The sequence below is a fragment of the Oryctolagus cuniculus genome, chromosome 21 (genome assembly GCF_051225735.1).
Source record: "Oryctolagus cuniculus isolate XC-2025 breed Fujian yellow rabbit chromosome 21, ASM5122573v1, whole genome shotgun sequence".
Taxonomy (NCBI): Eukaryota; Metazoa; Chordata; class Mammalia; order Lagomorpha; family Leporidae; genus Oryctolagus; species Oryctolagus cuniculus.
Window position 1 is genome coordinate 35,499,178 of NC_142887.1, and position 17,055 is coordinate 35,516,232.

At 47.7% G+C, this 17,055-nt stretch overlaps 1 protein-coding gene across 5 annotated transcripts in view; it reads left to right on the forward strand.

Moving 5' to 3' along the window:
• CLTCL1 (clathrin heavy chain like 1) overlaps nucleotides 1-17,055 on the forward strand; it is a 108,506-nt gene that overhangs the window by 22,478 nt on the left and 68,973 nt on the right. For all 5 annotated transcript variants that reach the window (XM_089323602.1, XM_089323601.1, XM_089323600.1 and 2 more), the window contains exon 3: nucleotides 8,693-8,961. In XM_089323602.1, the coding sequence (XP_089179728.1) occupies nucleotides 8,693-8,961 (269 nt within the window). The remainder of the gene's footprint in view (nucleotides 1-8,692; nucleotides 8,962-17,055) is intronic.

A 17,055-nucleotide genomic window follows, 5' to 3' on the forward strand; every position in this document is an offset into this window, starting at 1 on the left:
TTACAGAGAGAAAGTGAGAGAGATTGTGCATATACTTGTTCACTTCCCAAATGGCCAGGCTGAAGCTAGGAGGCTAGAATTTCATCTGTTCTCCATGTGGGTGGCAGAAGCCCAAATACTTGGGCCAGCATTTGCTGCATTAGCAGGGAGCTGGATCAAAAGTGGAGCAGCCATGTCTCAAACTGGCTTTCTGATATGTGATGCCAGCATTGCACCTGGCAATTTTAACCTTCTGTACCACAACGCTGGCCCCAGGATCCTTCTGCGTTTTTTTTTTTTTCTTTAAAGATTTATTTATTTATTTGAAAGTCAGAGTTATACAGAGAGAGAGAGAGAGAGAGGTCTTTCATCCTCTGGTTCACTCCCCAATTAGCTGCAATGGCTGGAGCTGTGCCGATCCAAATCCAGGAACAAAGAGCTTCCTAGTCTCCCTTGTGGGTTCAGGGGCCCAAGGATTTGGGCCATATTCCTTAGCTTTCCCAGGCCATTAGCAGGGAGTTGGATCAGAAATGAAGCAGCCCAGAGACTGGCCTCTTTCCTGAAATGCAGCAGGGGAGGAGAGCTGATAGCTCCAGGTTGGGTATCCAAAAATGCTTGGAATTTGGGGTGGGCATGGTGGTGCAGTGGGTTAAGCCTCCCCTTGGGATGTCCACCTTCCATGTTGGAGTGCCTGGCTGGAGTCCCAGTTACTATCTAGCTTTCTGCTGATGATCCTGGGAAGCAGTGGCTGAAGGCTTAAGTACTTGGGTTCCTGCCATCCACACAGGAGACTGGCATGGTGTTCCTGGCTCCTGGCTTCTGCCTGGCCCAGCCCTGTCTGTTGTGGGCATTTGGGGAGTGAATGGGTTGGAGCTCTCTCTCTGTGTCTCCCTCTCTCTTTCTGTGCTCTGCTTTTGTAATACATAACAAATCTTTAAACAAACTAAATACTTGGGATTAGTGGACTTTCATGCGTCAGAGTTTTATATTTATTTTTGAGGATTTTGCAGAGACTTTACTGGTTGAGCATCTCTAATTAGTCTGAAGTCCAGACTGCTCTAGTCTGAACCCGAGACTTCTGGGGCACCAGCATGATGCTTTCGGAGCACTGTGGATGTCAGGATGTTCTGTGTTTGGGATTTCCAGGTTAGGGATGCCCAGCCCATAAAAGAATTTCACTTCTGTAAACCCAGGGAAACTTTGGTGCTTGGAACTTTCTGATTACCTCGGGAATAGAGAATCTCATCCTAGTGTCTCCAGTGGGGGACCTGAAAGCATCATGTGCAAGTATGCAGTGCGCTTGCTAGTGTCATGTGAAATGCATTACCACTAAAGCCGAACGCTGAGAACTGGACCTAAAAGTTGTGAATGTCAGATATTAATTAGCCTTGCCGTCCTCATCTGCTTTGTCATTTCAGAAGGTATATGGATGTCCGGAAGTTAAGACCTTTCTTTTTAAAAGAAAGCTAAAATCTTTTTTATCTGAAAGGATCTTTGTTATGTTACCAATTCTACCTTTTCTCTGGAAGTCTTGTCAAAGTATTATTTTAGTATGTAATGTAAGTGGTGTATACTATTTTAATTTTTTTAAAGATTTATTTTATTTATTTGAAGGACAGAGTTATAAAGAGAGAGAGAGAGAGAGAGGGAGAGATCTTCCATCTGCTGGTTCACTCCCCAAATGGCCAAATGGCCACAATGGCTGGAACTGAGCTGATCCCAAGCCAGGAGCCAAGAGCTTCTTCTGGGTCTCCCATGTGGGTGCAGGGACCCAAGAACTTGGGTCATCTTCCATGGCTTGTTTCTCTTTGTCACTTATCTCTTGGCTGTTTTTGATGAAATAGTCACCTTGTAGTGCATTTCATGTTTTTTAAGAATTTTATTTTAAAAAAATATGTATTTGTTTGAGAGTTAGAGACAGTGACAGAGACAGAGAGAGATCTTCTATTTGCCAGTTCACTCCCCAGATGGCTGCGACTGTCAAGACCGGCTCAGGCAAAATCCAGGTCTCTCACGTGGGTAGCAGGGGCCCAGACACTTGGGTCATCTTCTTCTGCTTTACCCAGGACATCGGCAGGGAGCTGGATCGGAAGTGGAGCAGCTGGGACATAAACCTGGGCCCGTATGGGATGCTGGTGTTGCAGGTGCCGGCTTTACCTGCTGTACACCACAGTGCTGGCTCTGCATTTTTCATATTGTTGCAGTGCTTCTGAAGGACCTCATCTGACGAGGTGTTTGATGTTAGGAACTCTGAGTAAGTCTGAGAAATGACTTGCATTTTAGCCTGCCTGGTGGTTCCTTGGTATAGTCCTGTGTGGACCTCCTGGAGGCTGTGTGTTGGGAGTGATGGGGGTGAAGAGAACACAGCAGGTTGTTAGTCCTCTCCAAGCCAGAGACCAACAAGAATGCAATGGCAGTTGAATGTGTTGGGTTTATTTCTTGTTGTAGCAAGAGAGAACCGCACCATGGAGACTGGGGGTGTCTCATTAAGTGGGTGTTAGGTCTTTTTATGGGATCTGAGCTTTGCTTGGATGATTTGGGGATGATCTAAGGAAGCAGAGGTTTGGTGCAGGTGCACTGCTGTCAGAAAATGGGGATTTGTAGCGTAGCAGTAAAGTCACTGCTTGTGGTGCTGGCATCCCATATGGGTGCCAGTTCCAGTGCCGGCTCCCCCACTTCCAATCCAGCTCCCTGCTAATGTGTCTGGGAAAGCAGTTTAAGATGGTCCAAGTCCTTGGGCCCCTGCACCCACATGGGAGACTGGAAGAAGCTTCTGGCTTCAGATAGGCCCAGCTCTAGCCATTGTGGCCATTTGGGGAGAGAATCAGCATATAGAAAATCTGTCTCTCTCTCTTTCTGTAACTCTGCTTTTCAAATAAATAATTTTTTAAAGATTTATTTATTTATTTGAAAGAGTTACACAGAGAGAGAAGGTGAGGCAGAAAGAGAGAGAGAGGTCTTCCATTCGCTGGTCACTCCCCAGTTGGCTGCAATAGTGGAGCTGTGCCAGTCTGAAACCAGGATCCAGGAGCTTCTTCCAGGTCTCCCATGTGGGTGCAGGGGCCCAAGAACTTGGGCCATCTTCTGCTGCTTTCCCAGGCCACAGCAGAGATCTGGATTGGAAGTGGAGCAGCCAGGACTTGCACTGATGCCTGTATGGGATGCTGGCACTGTAGGCAGCGGCTTTACCTGCTACAACACAGTGCCAGCCCCAATCTTTTCTTAAAAGAATAGGAATTTCTTTATGATTTAGGTATCTCAATAAGTCTTGTCTATAATGCAGGGAAGACTAGGGGAGGACAAAGCTGTGATTGGTTAAGAAGTAGTCACTCGTTTCTGCTACCAGAGTGGGCGTTTGTAGTTTGTGGCTTGCACAGCAGCCTTGTTTTGGTCTGTGCTGAGGCAGAATCCTGAAGCAGCCTTGTGTTGTCTTCCTTTATCCTTTATGCAGAGCCTCTGGGCTGAGATCGGGGTCCCCTGCGGTGACTTGTGTGGAGCTGGGCGCGGCCTAGCCCCTCTGAGAGCCAGGCCGGCCTCCCGTGCATGGCAGGGCTGCTCCTCGTTCTTTGTCAGTGGTCACAAGAACTGCTCCAGCTATAACCGTGTTTGAGTGCTTTTTCTTCTGTACAGGGAAATGTGAGGCTCTGGAAGTGCGAGCCTAGAGAGGGATTTATAAGGATTTATGCTGTGTTTATCATAATTTGTGGCCATAAGACAATTTCAGGTCCTTGTAGTACAAATTATTGGCACACGGAGAATTGGGCAGTGTTTAAAAGGCTCTAGACCAAAATGAAAGAAAAGCTGTCTTAAAAAAAAAATTCTGTTTCGTGCAGTGACTGAATTACAGACATTGAGCTCTGCAGAGCCCTTTGGTCGTCGCATCACCAGAGCTGGTTCCAGGGATGCCAGTGTGAAGCCGGGCAGGGGGGGCCTTGTCTCGGAGCTCCCAGACTTCCCATTGTCGTTGCTCCTCTTGAGCTGCGTCTCCTTTTTATTTTTATTTTTGTTTATTTTTTTTACCCAGGTTTAAGTGTGTTCTTTATATGATTTATTTATTTATTTGTTGAAACACAGAGTGACACAGAGACAGAGAGAGACAGAGGCAAAGAGATCGTCTATTCGCTGATTCACTCCTCAAATAGCCACAAAGGCTGGGTCTGGGCCAGGCCAAAGCCAGGGGCCTGGAGCTCCATCCGTGTCTCCCACGTGGCTGGCAGGGGGTGCATTAGCAGAGAGCTGGGTCAGCCGGGACCCTAATCTGCACTCATATGGGATGCCACCATTGCAGGCCATGGTTTTACCCACTGTGCCACAATCCCAACCTCAATATCTCCTTTTTTTTTTTTTAATTATTTTTAAAAGATTTATTTATTTATTTGAAAGAGCTACAGAGAGAGAGGGAGAGACAGAGAGAGACATCTTCTATCCACTGGTTCATTCCCCAGATGACTGTAATGGCCAGCACTGGGCCAGGCTGAAGCCAGGTGCCAGGGGCTTCTTCCAGATCTCCCACAGGAGTGTCAGGGGCCCAAGCACTTGGGCCATCTTCTGCTGCTTTCCCCAGTCCACTAGCAAGAAGCTGTATTAGAAGTGGAGCAGCTGGGATACAAACCTGCGCCCACGTGGGATGCTGGCACTGCAGGTAGCAGCTTTATCCGCTACACCGCAGTGCCGGCCGCCAGCATCTCCTTTTAAAAACCTTTGCAACTTGTCCTACTCAACTGTGAGCTCCGGAAGCACTCAGCTCATGTGGTTGCCAGGCCTGGGGAATCCTGGGGTCCCCTCTTGAGGCTTTCTGTGCTAATGGATTTATGGTGACTACTTTAAAACTGAAGGTGCATTTTACCCTTGTCCTGTGGCATGGTAGTGGAATCCCTACCTGCTGCTTGTCGTTTCGGTGGAACAGTAGTACCGTAACTGAGGAGCCGGCAGCCTGCTTGCTTTTCTGCAGCCCCAGGGCTGGGAATGGTGGCCACAAAGAGCTGTAAAAGTGAAACAGAGACCTTAGGTGTCCATTTACAGAAAAAATTGCTGGTATCTTGCATTACCAGCCCAAGGATGACAGTCTTACTTTTATTATGAAACGTCTCCCTTTGAATGTTTATTTATGTTTCTTTTTACAAGCCACCTCTTTTCCCCCTCATTTTTAGAAGCAGATTGAGTGCCTGGGCAGCCTGTAGCTCTAGATGCGGTGGAGGGGTGAGGTGGTGGCATAGCGCCCCCTTGTGGTGGATTACCTGTGACCGGAGGTTGGCTCCCAGGGGAAGTTGTTTTTGTACCTGGTACAACACAAGTTCTTTTAAACCCATCTAAGGACAACTTTTCAAGCTAAAGGAAATTCCTTCTGTGATGCAAGTCAGTTTGAAACCGAAAGGTGCATCCATGCTGGAGGTGAACTTTGAGTCCAGTCTTTGTCTCACCACTTTATTCCGGTAGGGAGTCTCTCACCTGTTCCGAGTGTATTGTGCTGGAGCTCTGGAACCATCGTCATGATCTAGTTTTAAGACATGCTATGTAGTCACTCCCACCCTGCCCCCAGCCTTTCTGCCTCAATAAATTTGCCTTTCCTGGACATTTCAAATAAATGCAGTCATACAATAAGTAGTCTGTCACAGACATTTCAAGTACGTGGAATCATCCAGTGGTTTCTGTACATCTGGCTTCTTTCACCTGGAAGAGTGGTCAGGGCTTCCTTCCTTTTATTGCTGGATAGCGTCCTGTGGTACGGCCACACTGCGTCCTGTTTCTTCCTGCACCAGTCAGTGGACCTTGGACTGTTTCCAGTTTGGGCTGTTAAAGAACATGACTGCTGCGGGGCAGAAGTGTGGAATAGCTGTATCCCGTGTCAGCATGCCTGCTTTCCAGTCTTGATTCCACATCTTGATTCTAGCTTCCTCCTAATGTGCACTCAAGGGGGACAGCAAGTGATGCTCAGGTAAATGAGTCCCTGCCACCCACGTGGGAGACCCAAGTGGAGTTCCTGGCTCCTGACCTTGGCCTGACCCAGCCCTGGATTTTTTTTTTTTTAAGACTTATTTATTTGAAAGGTAGAGATACAGAAAGAGAAGGAGAGAAATAGAAAAAAAAGAGGGAGGGAGGGTAGGAGGGAGGGAGGGAGAGAGAGAGAGAGATCGAGATCTGGTTTACTCTTCAAGTGGCCGCAACAGCCGAAGCTGAACCAGGCTGAAGCCAGGTGCTAGGAGCTTCATCTGGATTTCCCATGTGGGTACAGGGGACCAAGCACTTGGGCCATCTTCTGCTTTCCCAGGTGCATTAGCAGGGGGCTGGGTTGCAAGTGGAGCAGCTAGGACATGAACTGTACCCATATGGGATGCTGGTATTGCAGGTGGTGGCTTTACCTGCTATGCCACAGTGCCAGGCCCTCGTTACTGTAGCTTTATAGTATCTGCCTGCATTAGGTATTCCAACTTTGGTTCTGTACATAATTATTAGTGCTCTTCTCTGTCCTCTTCATTTCCACATATATTTTAGAATGAGCTTGTTCTCTACCCCCAGAAAAGGGTGTTGAGATTTTGATTGTAGTTACACTGAACCCATAGGCCAGTGGCGGGGGGCAGGGGAGAGGGGAATTGACATCAGAATGATTTTAAGTGATCTGTGACCATGACATGCCCCTTCTTTTATTTAGGCCTTTAAACATTTCTCTCAGGGAGGTGTATGTTGTGGTGCAGCAGGCTAAGCCACCAACTGGAATGCCTGGATCCCATCTCAGGGTGCCTGGGATCAAGTCCCAGCCCTTCCGTTTCCAATCCAGCTTCCTGCTGATGCACCTGAGAGGCAGCAGATGCTGGTCCAAGTACTTGGGTTCCTGCCGTCCATATGGGAGATGGAGCTCCCTGCTCCTGGCTTTGGCCTGGCCCAGCCCCATCTGTTGGAGGCATTTGGGAGTGAACTGGTAGATTTAAAGGTTCCTCCATCTCTCTGTCACTCTGCCTCTCAAATAAATAAATGAATATTTTTAAAAATTCTCTCAAATGTTTTATAGTTTATAATGTAGAAGCCTTCCATGCTATTTTTTATTAAATTCCTAAATATTATGGTTTTGTTGCTATTATAAATCTCTTTAAAATTTCATTTCCAGTTTTTTTGTTGCTAAAATCTTGAAATTCAGTGTTTTTTTTTAAAAGATTTATTTTATTTATTTGAAAGAGTTACAGAGAGAGGTAGAGACACAGAGAGAGAGGTCTTCCATTCGCTGGTTCACTCCCCAGATGGCTACAACAGCCGGAGCTGTGCCGATCCAAAGCCAGGAGCCAGGAGCTTCCTCCAGGTCTCCCACGTGGGTGCAGGGGCCCAAGGACTTGAGCTATTTTCCACTGCTCTCCCAGGCCACAGCAGAGAGCTGGATCAGAAGAGGAGCAGCCGGGACTTGACTTGAACTGGTGCCCATATGGGATGCCGGCGCTTCAGGCCAGGCTTTAACCTGCTGTGCCACAGCACCAGCCCCTCAGTGGTATTTTTGTATGTTGACCTTATTACATTCTATAGAATTGTGATATTCATCTATTAGTTGTATAGATTTGCAGATTACTTAAGATTTTCTTTGGAAATAGTTGTGTTGTTTGTGAATAAGGAGAGGTGGACTTCTGTTTTGATCTTTTTACTCTCCTCGCATTAACCATGTTGGCTGTGATACCCAGTACAGTGTCAAGAAGAAGTGTCCAGAGAGTGAGTCCTTGCCTTCTGTCCAGTCCCAGGAAGCAGCAGCATTTCATGTTAGCTCTGGGTTTTGAATAGATGGCAAAATCGCACCTCAGCTGCCTGCCAGTGGTGGGAGTGACACGGGCCTCCTGCCTGAGGATGGATGGTGCCATCTTTTGTCTAGAACTGTGTTGTCCCGTTGGACACTGTTCATATGGGCTGTTTACATTAATTAAAGGTATATCATGAGGGTACTTTAAAAGTTCATTGAAAATAGAATTTAAAAATTGTTTGGGGGCAGAAATTTTTTTAGAACCCATGGATAGTTTTTTCATAGTGTATGTGTTTTCCATGAATTCTCTGAAGAACCCTCATAACACACAGATTTCTGAATTTTTTTTTTTTTGCACCCAAATAAAATTATCTTGTACGTCCATTGTCCACCTTTTTGAAATACCCCTGTAAAGGTCAAAATCGAGCTCCCTAAGTGTTTTCCCTAGCTACGGTTCAGATACTTCCTAGCCAGCTGCAGCATAGCAGCACGCTGTCCTTCACAGCACGTGTCTGACTGTAGGCAGAGGAGCCCTGTTAGAGGCAGGAGTTGGCTCACTGTGGAGAGGTGATTGCGTTCTTTCCCGAGGGTTGGAGATACTAAATAGAGAAAGGACGTGTTGGGTTTGGGCTACCCTCCCTGGAAGTGTTTTAAAAAACTACAGAAACCAGTCTCAAACTATTTTCTCTGGCAGTTTGCTTCCACAGAGCTGATTTCTGATTGCTGTCCATACATTCTGTAAGTAGTCAGGCTTCGGCATCTTTTGGAAGAAGAATCTAATGCCAGTGTCTAGCTATCCAGGCATGAACTACCAGTGCCAGCAGTTGGTTTGCTACTCAGGCAGCTTTTCTCTCCCTCTTCATCGTATTAGCTTAAAGGAGTACACTTAAAGTAATACTAAGAGGATTGGGAATAAAGAGGAGATCATTTTTTTTTTTAAATTTTAATTTCTCTCTCTCTCTCCCTCTCTCTTTAATTTCCCATCTAATGGAATCCTAGCCGGGAAGACGCTTCAGATCTTTAACATTGAGATGAAAAGTAAAATGAAGGCTCACACCATGAGCGAAGAGGTGATCTTCTGGAAGTGGATCTCCGTGAACACCGTCGCCCTGGTGACCGAGACCGCAGTCTACCACTGGAGCATGGAAGGGGACTCACAGCCCACGAAGATGTTCGACAGGCATGCCAGCCTGGCGGGCTGCCAGATGATCCACTACCGTGCTGACGAGCACCACAAGTGGCTGCTGCTCATCGGCATCGCAGCCCAGGTGAGTCGCCCCCGCCCCTGCTCTGAAGGCAGCCTGCAGGGCTGGTGCTGCTGCGGTGGGATTGCTGCGTCACTGGGGGATTGGCAGACGTGGAAGCCCGAAGGGACAGGCCTGAGGCCGTCCGAAATAGAGATGACCCGGAAACCTGCACTTGGGTGAGAGAATTCCAGGTCGGCTTTGGCGTTCGCTAGTGTGTTCTGTCATGTGACTGATGTCCATCCTGCAAACGATTCTTGACACAGTTTTGAGGAGGGACTTGCTCAGGAACTTTGTGAAGCAACTTGGCCCCATAGTTTTATCCAGAGGTATTCTTTAGGCTCTGTGCTGAGGACTTAACCTGTGTGATTTCCCATCCTCCCTTTCTTTCCTTCCTGGTGACCAACCCAGTGATCAGGTATTGGAGGCCCTGGGATATCCAGCCCTGGCCACAGAGTGGTGTAGAAGTCGTATCTGGGAGAGCCGTGGGGGTGTATGAGGTCAGGGAAGGCCCACCACAGCCGGGGCATCTCAGCTGTGCTTTCCCTGCTGTAAAAGTACATTCCAAGGGAAACAGTGCATGCCAGGGCATGGAAACCAAAGAGGACGGCTCCTCCTGGGAGCGCAGGGTCATCGCCAGCACTGGTCCAGGAGGACACGCAAGAGGCAGCTTAGAGAGGCAAGGCTGGCAGGGTGGGCAGGGGCCAGGCGGAGCAGGCTCCTCCATCTCGCCGCCAGCCTGAACTCTGTGGCCGGGCTTCAGTAAGAGTGATGTGACTATGTTTCCTCTCGGCCCTGTAGTAGGACGGAAGGGATGCTCCCAGGGGTGCCGAGGGTGTGGACCACCGTGAAGGCTGGGCGCCTAGAGACAGAGGAAGAAAGCCTTGTGTGAGAGAAGTGAGGAACTGCGTAGGGGAAGCAGCTGTCTTCACTGTTCAGGTCTCTTCCACTCTGCAGCTCCCAGGAGAAATGACCCATGCAGGACTCGCACGGTGGCAGTGACCTTGAGATGACTGAGAGGCGAGGTTGGGACTTCCAGAGTAAAATGGTGAACTTGGTGGCCTTAGGAGAAAGCAGAGTTGGGTGGTGACTGCTGTTTGTCCCTGAGACGAGGCATAGCTGAGCAAGAGCTGATGGACCTCTAGCCCAGCCAGCCTGTTCTACTGTGCACACACAGGCTTGTCTTCCCATGAATCTTTGCTATAATTTAGGGGACTTGCCTGAACTCGCAGTGTCTCTCAGTGGTTGGCCCAAGGCTTCCATTTAAGCCGATACTTCTCGTCAGGGCCAGTGGTAAAGCAGGAGCGACAGTAGCCTCGTGGGAACCCCCACCTCACGTCTGGGGTCATGGACGTTGCCATTGCTCTGAGGTTACAGTGGTGTCCTCTGTAACAGAGCTCGTTTGCGTCTCCTTGCCCAGGCTCTGATGGAAGGAATGATTTTCTGCCCAGAACATTTTGCTGTGTCCTGTCTTCTGTTAGCTGGAATGGTTTCTCCTTGGAATCACTGACTCGTTAGGGCTCTGTATGGAGCTTTCCTCATGTGGAGGCTCTGCCTTTGGCTTCCTGTGGAAGAGATGTGGGTGATGCTGGCCTTTACGTGGGGTTGCAGGCACTTTAGGTGTTGGTGGTGGACATGGCAGGGAAGGGGTGTTTATGATGTGAAGGCATCAGAGGGTTGCATTGCACAGAATGCAGTGAACCTGAGAATGCTGGGCTGCCCAGTGAGGGAGCCACACACAGGCAAAGTCTGCAGACACGCTGCCATGGCGAAGTTTCTAGGTGATACGGACGTGGAAAGGAAGAATTGACTCACTCTTCCTTTGTGAGGCTGGAAGAGGAGGTGGGAGAGAGCAGCTGCTCGGCCCCACGTGCTGTTTGGATGTCGCCTGGAAAGGTGTGCTGTTTGAGTCTTTGTGTTGCCTTCAGGAAGAGACCTCTGAAGTCCCAGGACCCTCACCTGACAGTTGCTCACAGCACAGCCTTGGTTGCTCATCCTCATTGCCTGGAATACTGTTTTTTTTTTTTTTTTTTTTTTTTTTGACAGGCAGAGTGGACAGTGAGAGAGAGAGACAGAGAGAAAGGTCTTCCTTTGCCGTTGGTTCACCCTCCAATGGCCGCCGCGGCCGGCGCACCGCGCTGATCCGATGGCAGGAGCCAGGAGCCAGGTGCTTTTCCTGGTCTCCCATGGGGTGCAGGGCCCAAGCACCTGGGCCATCCTCCACTGCACTCCCTGGCCACAGCAGAGGGCTGGCCTGGAAGAGGGGCAACCGGGACAGAATCCGGCGCCCCGACCGGGACTAGAACCCGGTGTGCCGGCGCCGCTAGGCGGAGGATTAGCCTAGTGAGCCGCGGCGCCGGCCTGGAATACTGTTTATATTTGGACTCCCTGTTTATTCTGTGGAGCTGGGTTTTTGCACTGAGTCTGGCCTGCAGTGTGTGTGTTTTGCCCAAAATAGATAGGGGCTGAGGGGTTAGAGAAAAGTAGAACTGTGAACTGAGAGTCATGAAAGCTTGACAGTCATTCTGAATCTGGTATCACCAACATAGCCGTAAGCAGCGTGTTTGACAATTCATGGAACACTTACTGCTTGCCTTGTGCACCTCCCCTGCAAGCCTCCCAGCCTTTGCTTTGCTCTTCATAGAGCACTGAACTTGCATTTCTATTCTTCCAAGCACATTTTTTCTGCGAAGGCCCAGACACAAAATGTTTTTGGGTTTGTGGACCATGTGGTTTGTGTTAGAACTGCAGACAGCCAGAGACAATGAGTAGTGAATAAGCATGGCTGAAGCCAGTGTTTTTGTTTTTTAATCAGAAAAGAAGATCCAAATTATATAGGAACAAAAGAATCACTAGGGAATACCATGAGCACTGTATGCCAGTCAATTAGATAACTTAGGTGAAAGTTCCCAGAAAGACACAGATTACTGAAAATGACTCAAGTAGAAATTTAAAAAAAAAAATCTAACTCTACAACAGTTTAAGATGTTGAATTAGTAATAAAAACTACCCACAAAGAAGAGCCTGGCCCAGGTTAATCCTACCAGATATGCAGATGACAGTTAATTCAATCCTTCACAGATGCTTCCAAAGAGTAGAAGAGGAAGGGTCTATTTTCCAGTTCCTTCCATGAGGCCAATAGCCAGGCAGAGAAAACTATAGCCCGCTGTCTCCTAGGAATATTGATGGAGAAATTCTTGATAATATACTAACACATTGAATCCAGCAACTTCTGAAAAGGGTTATGCACCGCAACCAAGTTGCCCTTATTCCAGGAATGCAAGGTTGATATGATATCCAAAATTAATTAATAAAACCTTGTGGTCATCACAGTAGACAGAGAAGCCTTTTGTCAAAATCCCACGCTGTGTGATAATAGAAAGGTTCAGCAAACTAGGAACAGAAGGAAACTTCCTCAGCCTGATGAGGGGCGTCTGAAAAATCCACCGCTGCTGTCTCACTTAACTGGTCCTGGGCTGAAAGCTTTCCCCCAAGATCAGGAACAAGACAAAGATGTCTGTAGGGGTTCCAGCCAGAGCAGTCACACAAGAAAAAGAGATGCAAGTCACCCATGTTTGAAAGAATTAGCACTGTTTCTATTTGTGCATGTTGCCATCATGTATGTTGAAAATCCTAAGGAACTTAGTAAAAATCATGAGGTTGCACGGTTCCAGATCAGGATACAAGAATCAATTGCATTCCTACATACTTGCAATGAACAATCTGAAAATTACATTGAGAAAAGTCAGTGTGTGGTTGCATGTTTGACACAGCAGTTAAGATGCCACTTGGGATGTCCACGTCCCATATCAGAGTGCCTGGGTGTGAGTCCTCACTTTGCTCCCAGTCTGCCTTCTGCTGAGGCACACCTGGAGAGGCAGCAGGTTATGGTACAAGTAGTGGGGTCCCTGCCGCCCACATAGGAAGGAGACCCAGATTGAATTCCTGGTTCCTGGCTTCCACCTGGTGTCTGGTTTCAGCCTGGCCCATCCTCAGCTGCTGTGGACATTCAGGGAGTAAACCAACAGATGAAAGATCAATCTCTCTCTCTCTCTTCCTTTCAAACAAGTAAATAAATAAATCCGTATAAGAAAAGAATCTAGGGCTGGCACAGTGGTACAACAGGTTAAACCGCTGTCTGCAATGCCAGCATCCCATATGAGCACCAGTTCTAGTCCTAGCTGCTCTGCTTCTGATCCAGCTCCCTGTTAATGCACCTGGGAAAGCAGTGTATGATGAGCCAAGTGCTTGGTGAAAGATCTCTCTCTCTCTCTAACTCTGACTTTCAAATAAATAAATAAATCTTTTAAAAAATGTAAACTGCTGAAGAAGCTCCCTATTTTTAAACCAAAAAAAAAAATCTGTTTACAATAGGATCAGAAATAATAAAATATTTAGGAATAAATTTAGCAAATGAAGTACAAAATTTGTACTCTGAAAACTAGAAATTGTTGAAAGTAGTGAAGATTTAAATAAGTGGAACAATGTTTTATGTTCATGAATTGGAAGACTTTTTAACATGGAAGCACTCTTCAAATTGATCTACAAATTCAGTGTAGTCACTTTTGGAATACCAGCTAGCTTCATTGTACACACTGACAACTCATCCTAAAAATTGTATGGAATTTCCAGGAGCCAAACAGTCTCAATTTAAAAAACAACAAAATGGGGGCCGGCTCTGTGGCTCAGCAGGTTAACACCCTGGCCTGAAGCACCCACATCCCATATGGGCGCCGGTTCTAGTCCTGGCTGCTCCTCTTTCAATCCAGCTCTCTGCTATGACCTGGGAAAGCAGTGGAAGATGGCCCAACTGCTTGGGCCCCTGCACCCACGTGGGAGACCCGGAAGAAGCTCCTGGCTCCTGGCTTCAGATCAGCACAGTTCCAGCCATTGCCTCCAATTGGGGAGTAAACCATCGGATGGAAGACCTCTCTCTCTGCCTCTGCCTCTCCTCTCTCTGTGTAACTCTGACTTTCAAATAAATAAATCTTTAAAACAACAACAACAACAGAAATCTCCCCAAAATTGGAATATATGCTTCCCACTTGAATTCAACCTTTGCTGCAGACCTATAGAATCAAGTAGTGTAGTGGCAACAAAAGAACAGATTTACAGGGCAAGCATCTGGTGTAGTGGTTAAGATGCTGTTTTTATTGCCTGCATCCCATGTTTCAGGTGCCTGTGTTTAAGTTCTGGCTTTGTTCCCAATTCCAGCTTCCTGGTAATGTACACTCTGGGCTGCAGCAGGTGATGGCTCAAGTGCATTTTATTTCTCCCTTTTTAAAATTTGTTTCTTTTATTATTTTCTTCCTTTATTATAAATAAGCAATTAAACAAGAATTTATATGTGAATCAGTGGAACAGAATTGAAAATTCAGAAACATATCATTTTATGGTCAATTTATTACTTTTTCATTTTATTTGAAAGGCAGAGAGAGAGAGAGAAAGATTTTCCATCTGCTGGTTTATTCCTCAGATGCCTGCAACAGTTGGGGCTAGGCCAGGCTGAATCCAGGAGCCTGGTACTCAGTCTGGATTTCCCACATAGGAGGCAGGGCCCCCTGGTACTTGAGCTATCACCTGCTGCCTCCCAGGGTGTGTGTTAGCAGGAAGCTGGGATCAGAAGTGAAGAAGGCGCTGGGTGCCGTGGCACAATGAGTTAAGCCACAGCTTGTGATGTTTGCATCCCATCTCGGTGCCAGTTCAATCTGGCTTCTCATCTGACTTCTTGCTAATATGCATCCTGAGAGGCAGCAGGTGAAGTCTCAATGCTTGGGTTCCTGACACACTCACATGAGAAACTCGGATTATGGCTTCAGATTCAGATTCAGGCCTGACCCTGACTGTTTCAGGCATTTGGGGAGTGACCCAGTGGATGGAACATTGATCTCAATCGCTCTCTCTTGCTGTCTGTCATACTGCCTTTCAAACAAATAAACATTAAAAAAAGATTTGAAGAAAAGGGGGTTCAGAGCTGGGCACTCTGCTGTGGGATGCAGGTGCCTCATGTGGCACCTTAACTGCTGCACCTGATGCCTGCCCTGTGCTTAACAGAGATACCGAGCCACTCCCGTGAAGGAACAGGGTGGTCTGGTCAGCAGTCTGGTACACTGGGTATCCATGTGCAGAAGCATGAAGTTGGGCCATTACCTCACATGCATACTCAAAAGTTAGCTCAGAGTGGATCAGAGCCAAGTGTAAGACTTGATGCTATAGAAGTCTTCGAAGAAAAGATAAGAGTAAATCTTAGTAACCGTGAAATAAGCAGAACCTCATTTTTTTTTTTTTAAAGAATTACTTATTAGAGAGAGAGAGGTCTTCCATCCACTAGTTCACTCCTGAAATGCCCGCAACCACTGAAGCTGGGCCAATCAGAAGCCAGCAGCTTCCTCCAGGTCTCCTGCATGGGTGCAGGGGCCCAAACATTTGGGCCATCTTCCACTGCTTCCCGAGGTCATTAGCAGGAAGCTAGATCAGAAGTGGAACAACCAGGATATGAACCGGTGGCCATATGGGACGCTGGCACTGCATAACCTTCTTAAATGCAACATCAAAAACACTAGTGATGGCCAGCACCGCGGCTCAGTAGGCTAATCCTCCACCTAGCGGCACCGGCACACCGGGTTCTAGTCCCGGTCGGGGCGCCGGATTCTTTCCCGGTTGCCCCTCTTCCAGGCCAGCTCTCTGCTGTGGCCTGGGAAGGCAGTGGAGGATGGCCCAAGTGCACACCACAGGAGACCAGGAGAAGCACCTGGCTCCTGCCTTCGGATCAGCGTGGTGCGCCGGCTGCAGCGTGCCGGCTGCAGCGGCCATTGGAGGGTGAACCAATGGCAAAGGAAGACCTTTCTCTCTGTTTCTCTCTCTCACTATCCACTCTGCCTGTCAAAAAAAAAAAAAAAAAAAAAGCTAGTAATGAAGAAAAATATCAATAGATTAGATTACATCAAAATTAAAATCTTTTGTGCTTCAAACAATTCCATGAAGACAGTGAAAAAATAACCAGCAATATGGATAATGTTTCCAGGTCACGTATCCGTAAGAAACTTGCATTCAGAACGTGTAAAAAACCCTTACAATTCAGTATTAGAAAGACAGTGCAGCTCAAAAATGGGCAAATGATTTGGACAGGTATTTTCTTAAAAAGATATAGCCATGACCAATAAGCACAGGAAAAGATGTTGGTGATGTTAGTCAGTGGGAAAATACAAATCACTTTGTACCCTCAAGGGTGACTGCAGTAAGAGGAGATAGACAACAAGTAGAGGCGAGTGTGTGTGGAAACAGTGGAGCCCTCACTTAGGAACCCTCAGGAGTGTCCAGTGGCGTAGCAATAGGACAGAGCTTAGCAGTTCTCAGAGCTGCTGTGTGACCCGGGCGTTCCACTCCTAGTAATGGTCCAAGAGAAGCGGACACCTCCATCCGCACCAGCAGCCACCAGCTTGTCCGCAGGCTCAGTGACAAGGCCCCAGAAAGCCACTCCTCCAGGATGGCAGAGAGAACACTTGCAGACCTTAGAATCAGCTTTCTCAGGGCTCTGGAAATCAACTACAGGTTTGCAGAAAGTCGAGAAAGTTGTGTTGAGGAGAATTGGCTGTGTCTCAGAACAGCCATCTGAATGGTCTTCTGACTTGCCCTAGTCCCATCCCCCCTCTATCTGTGTGATAGCCCTGGAAACTGACATTTCCACAGTCCGGTGCAGCCCTGCCGCCTAATGGCCTGTGAAGGAAGCACGAAGGATTGGAGCTCCCCCGAGAAAAGTCACTGTTCGACCTGTCTGGCGGGTCCTTGGAAGTGGGTCTTCACTTGTTCCATGGAAACAACCTCACCATCCTGGCACCTTCGTGAGAAACCGTAGGAGCAACTTGCTGACATTACAGGTGCCCAAGGGCATGGTAGCAGCTGGGGCAGGCAAGCAGCTGACCAATCTCCCAACTGGAACTCTGACCAGAGGCTATTTCTGGTGCTTTTGGCTCTAAGAATGCATCCACACTTCTGCCAGCACTGGCCATAGAGCCAGGCCGGTGCTCAGCGCCATCACTTCTGGAAGCCTGCCTGCACATCCCAGCCATCACTCTTCTACCTGCCCAGTAAAGAATGGAAGATGACCAAGTTGAGCTT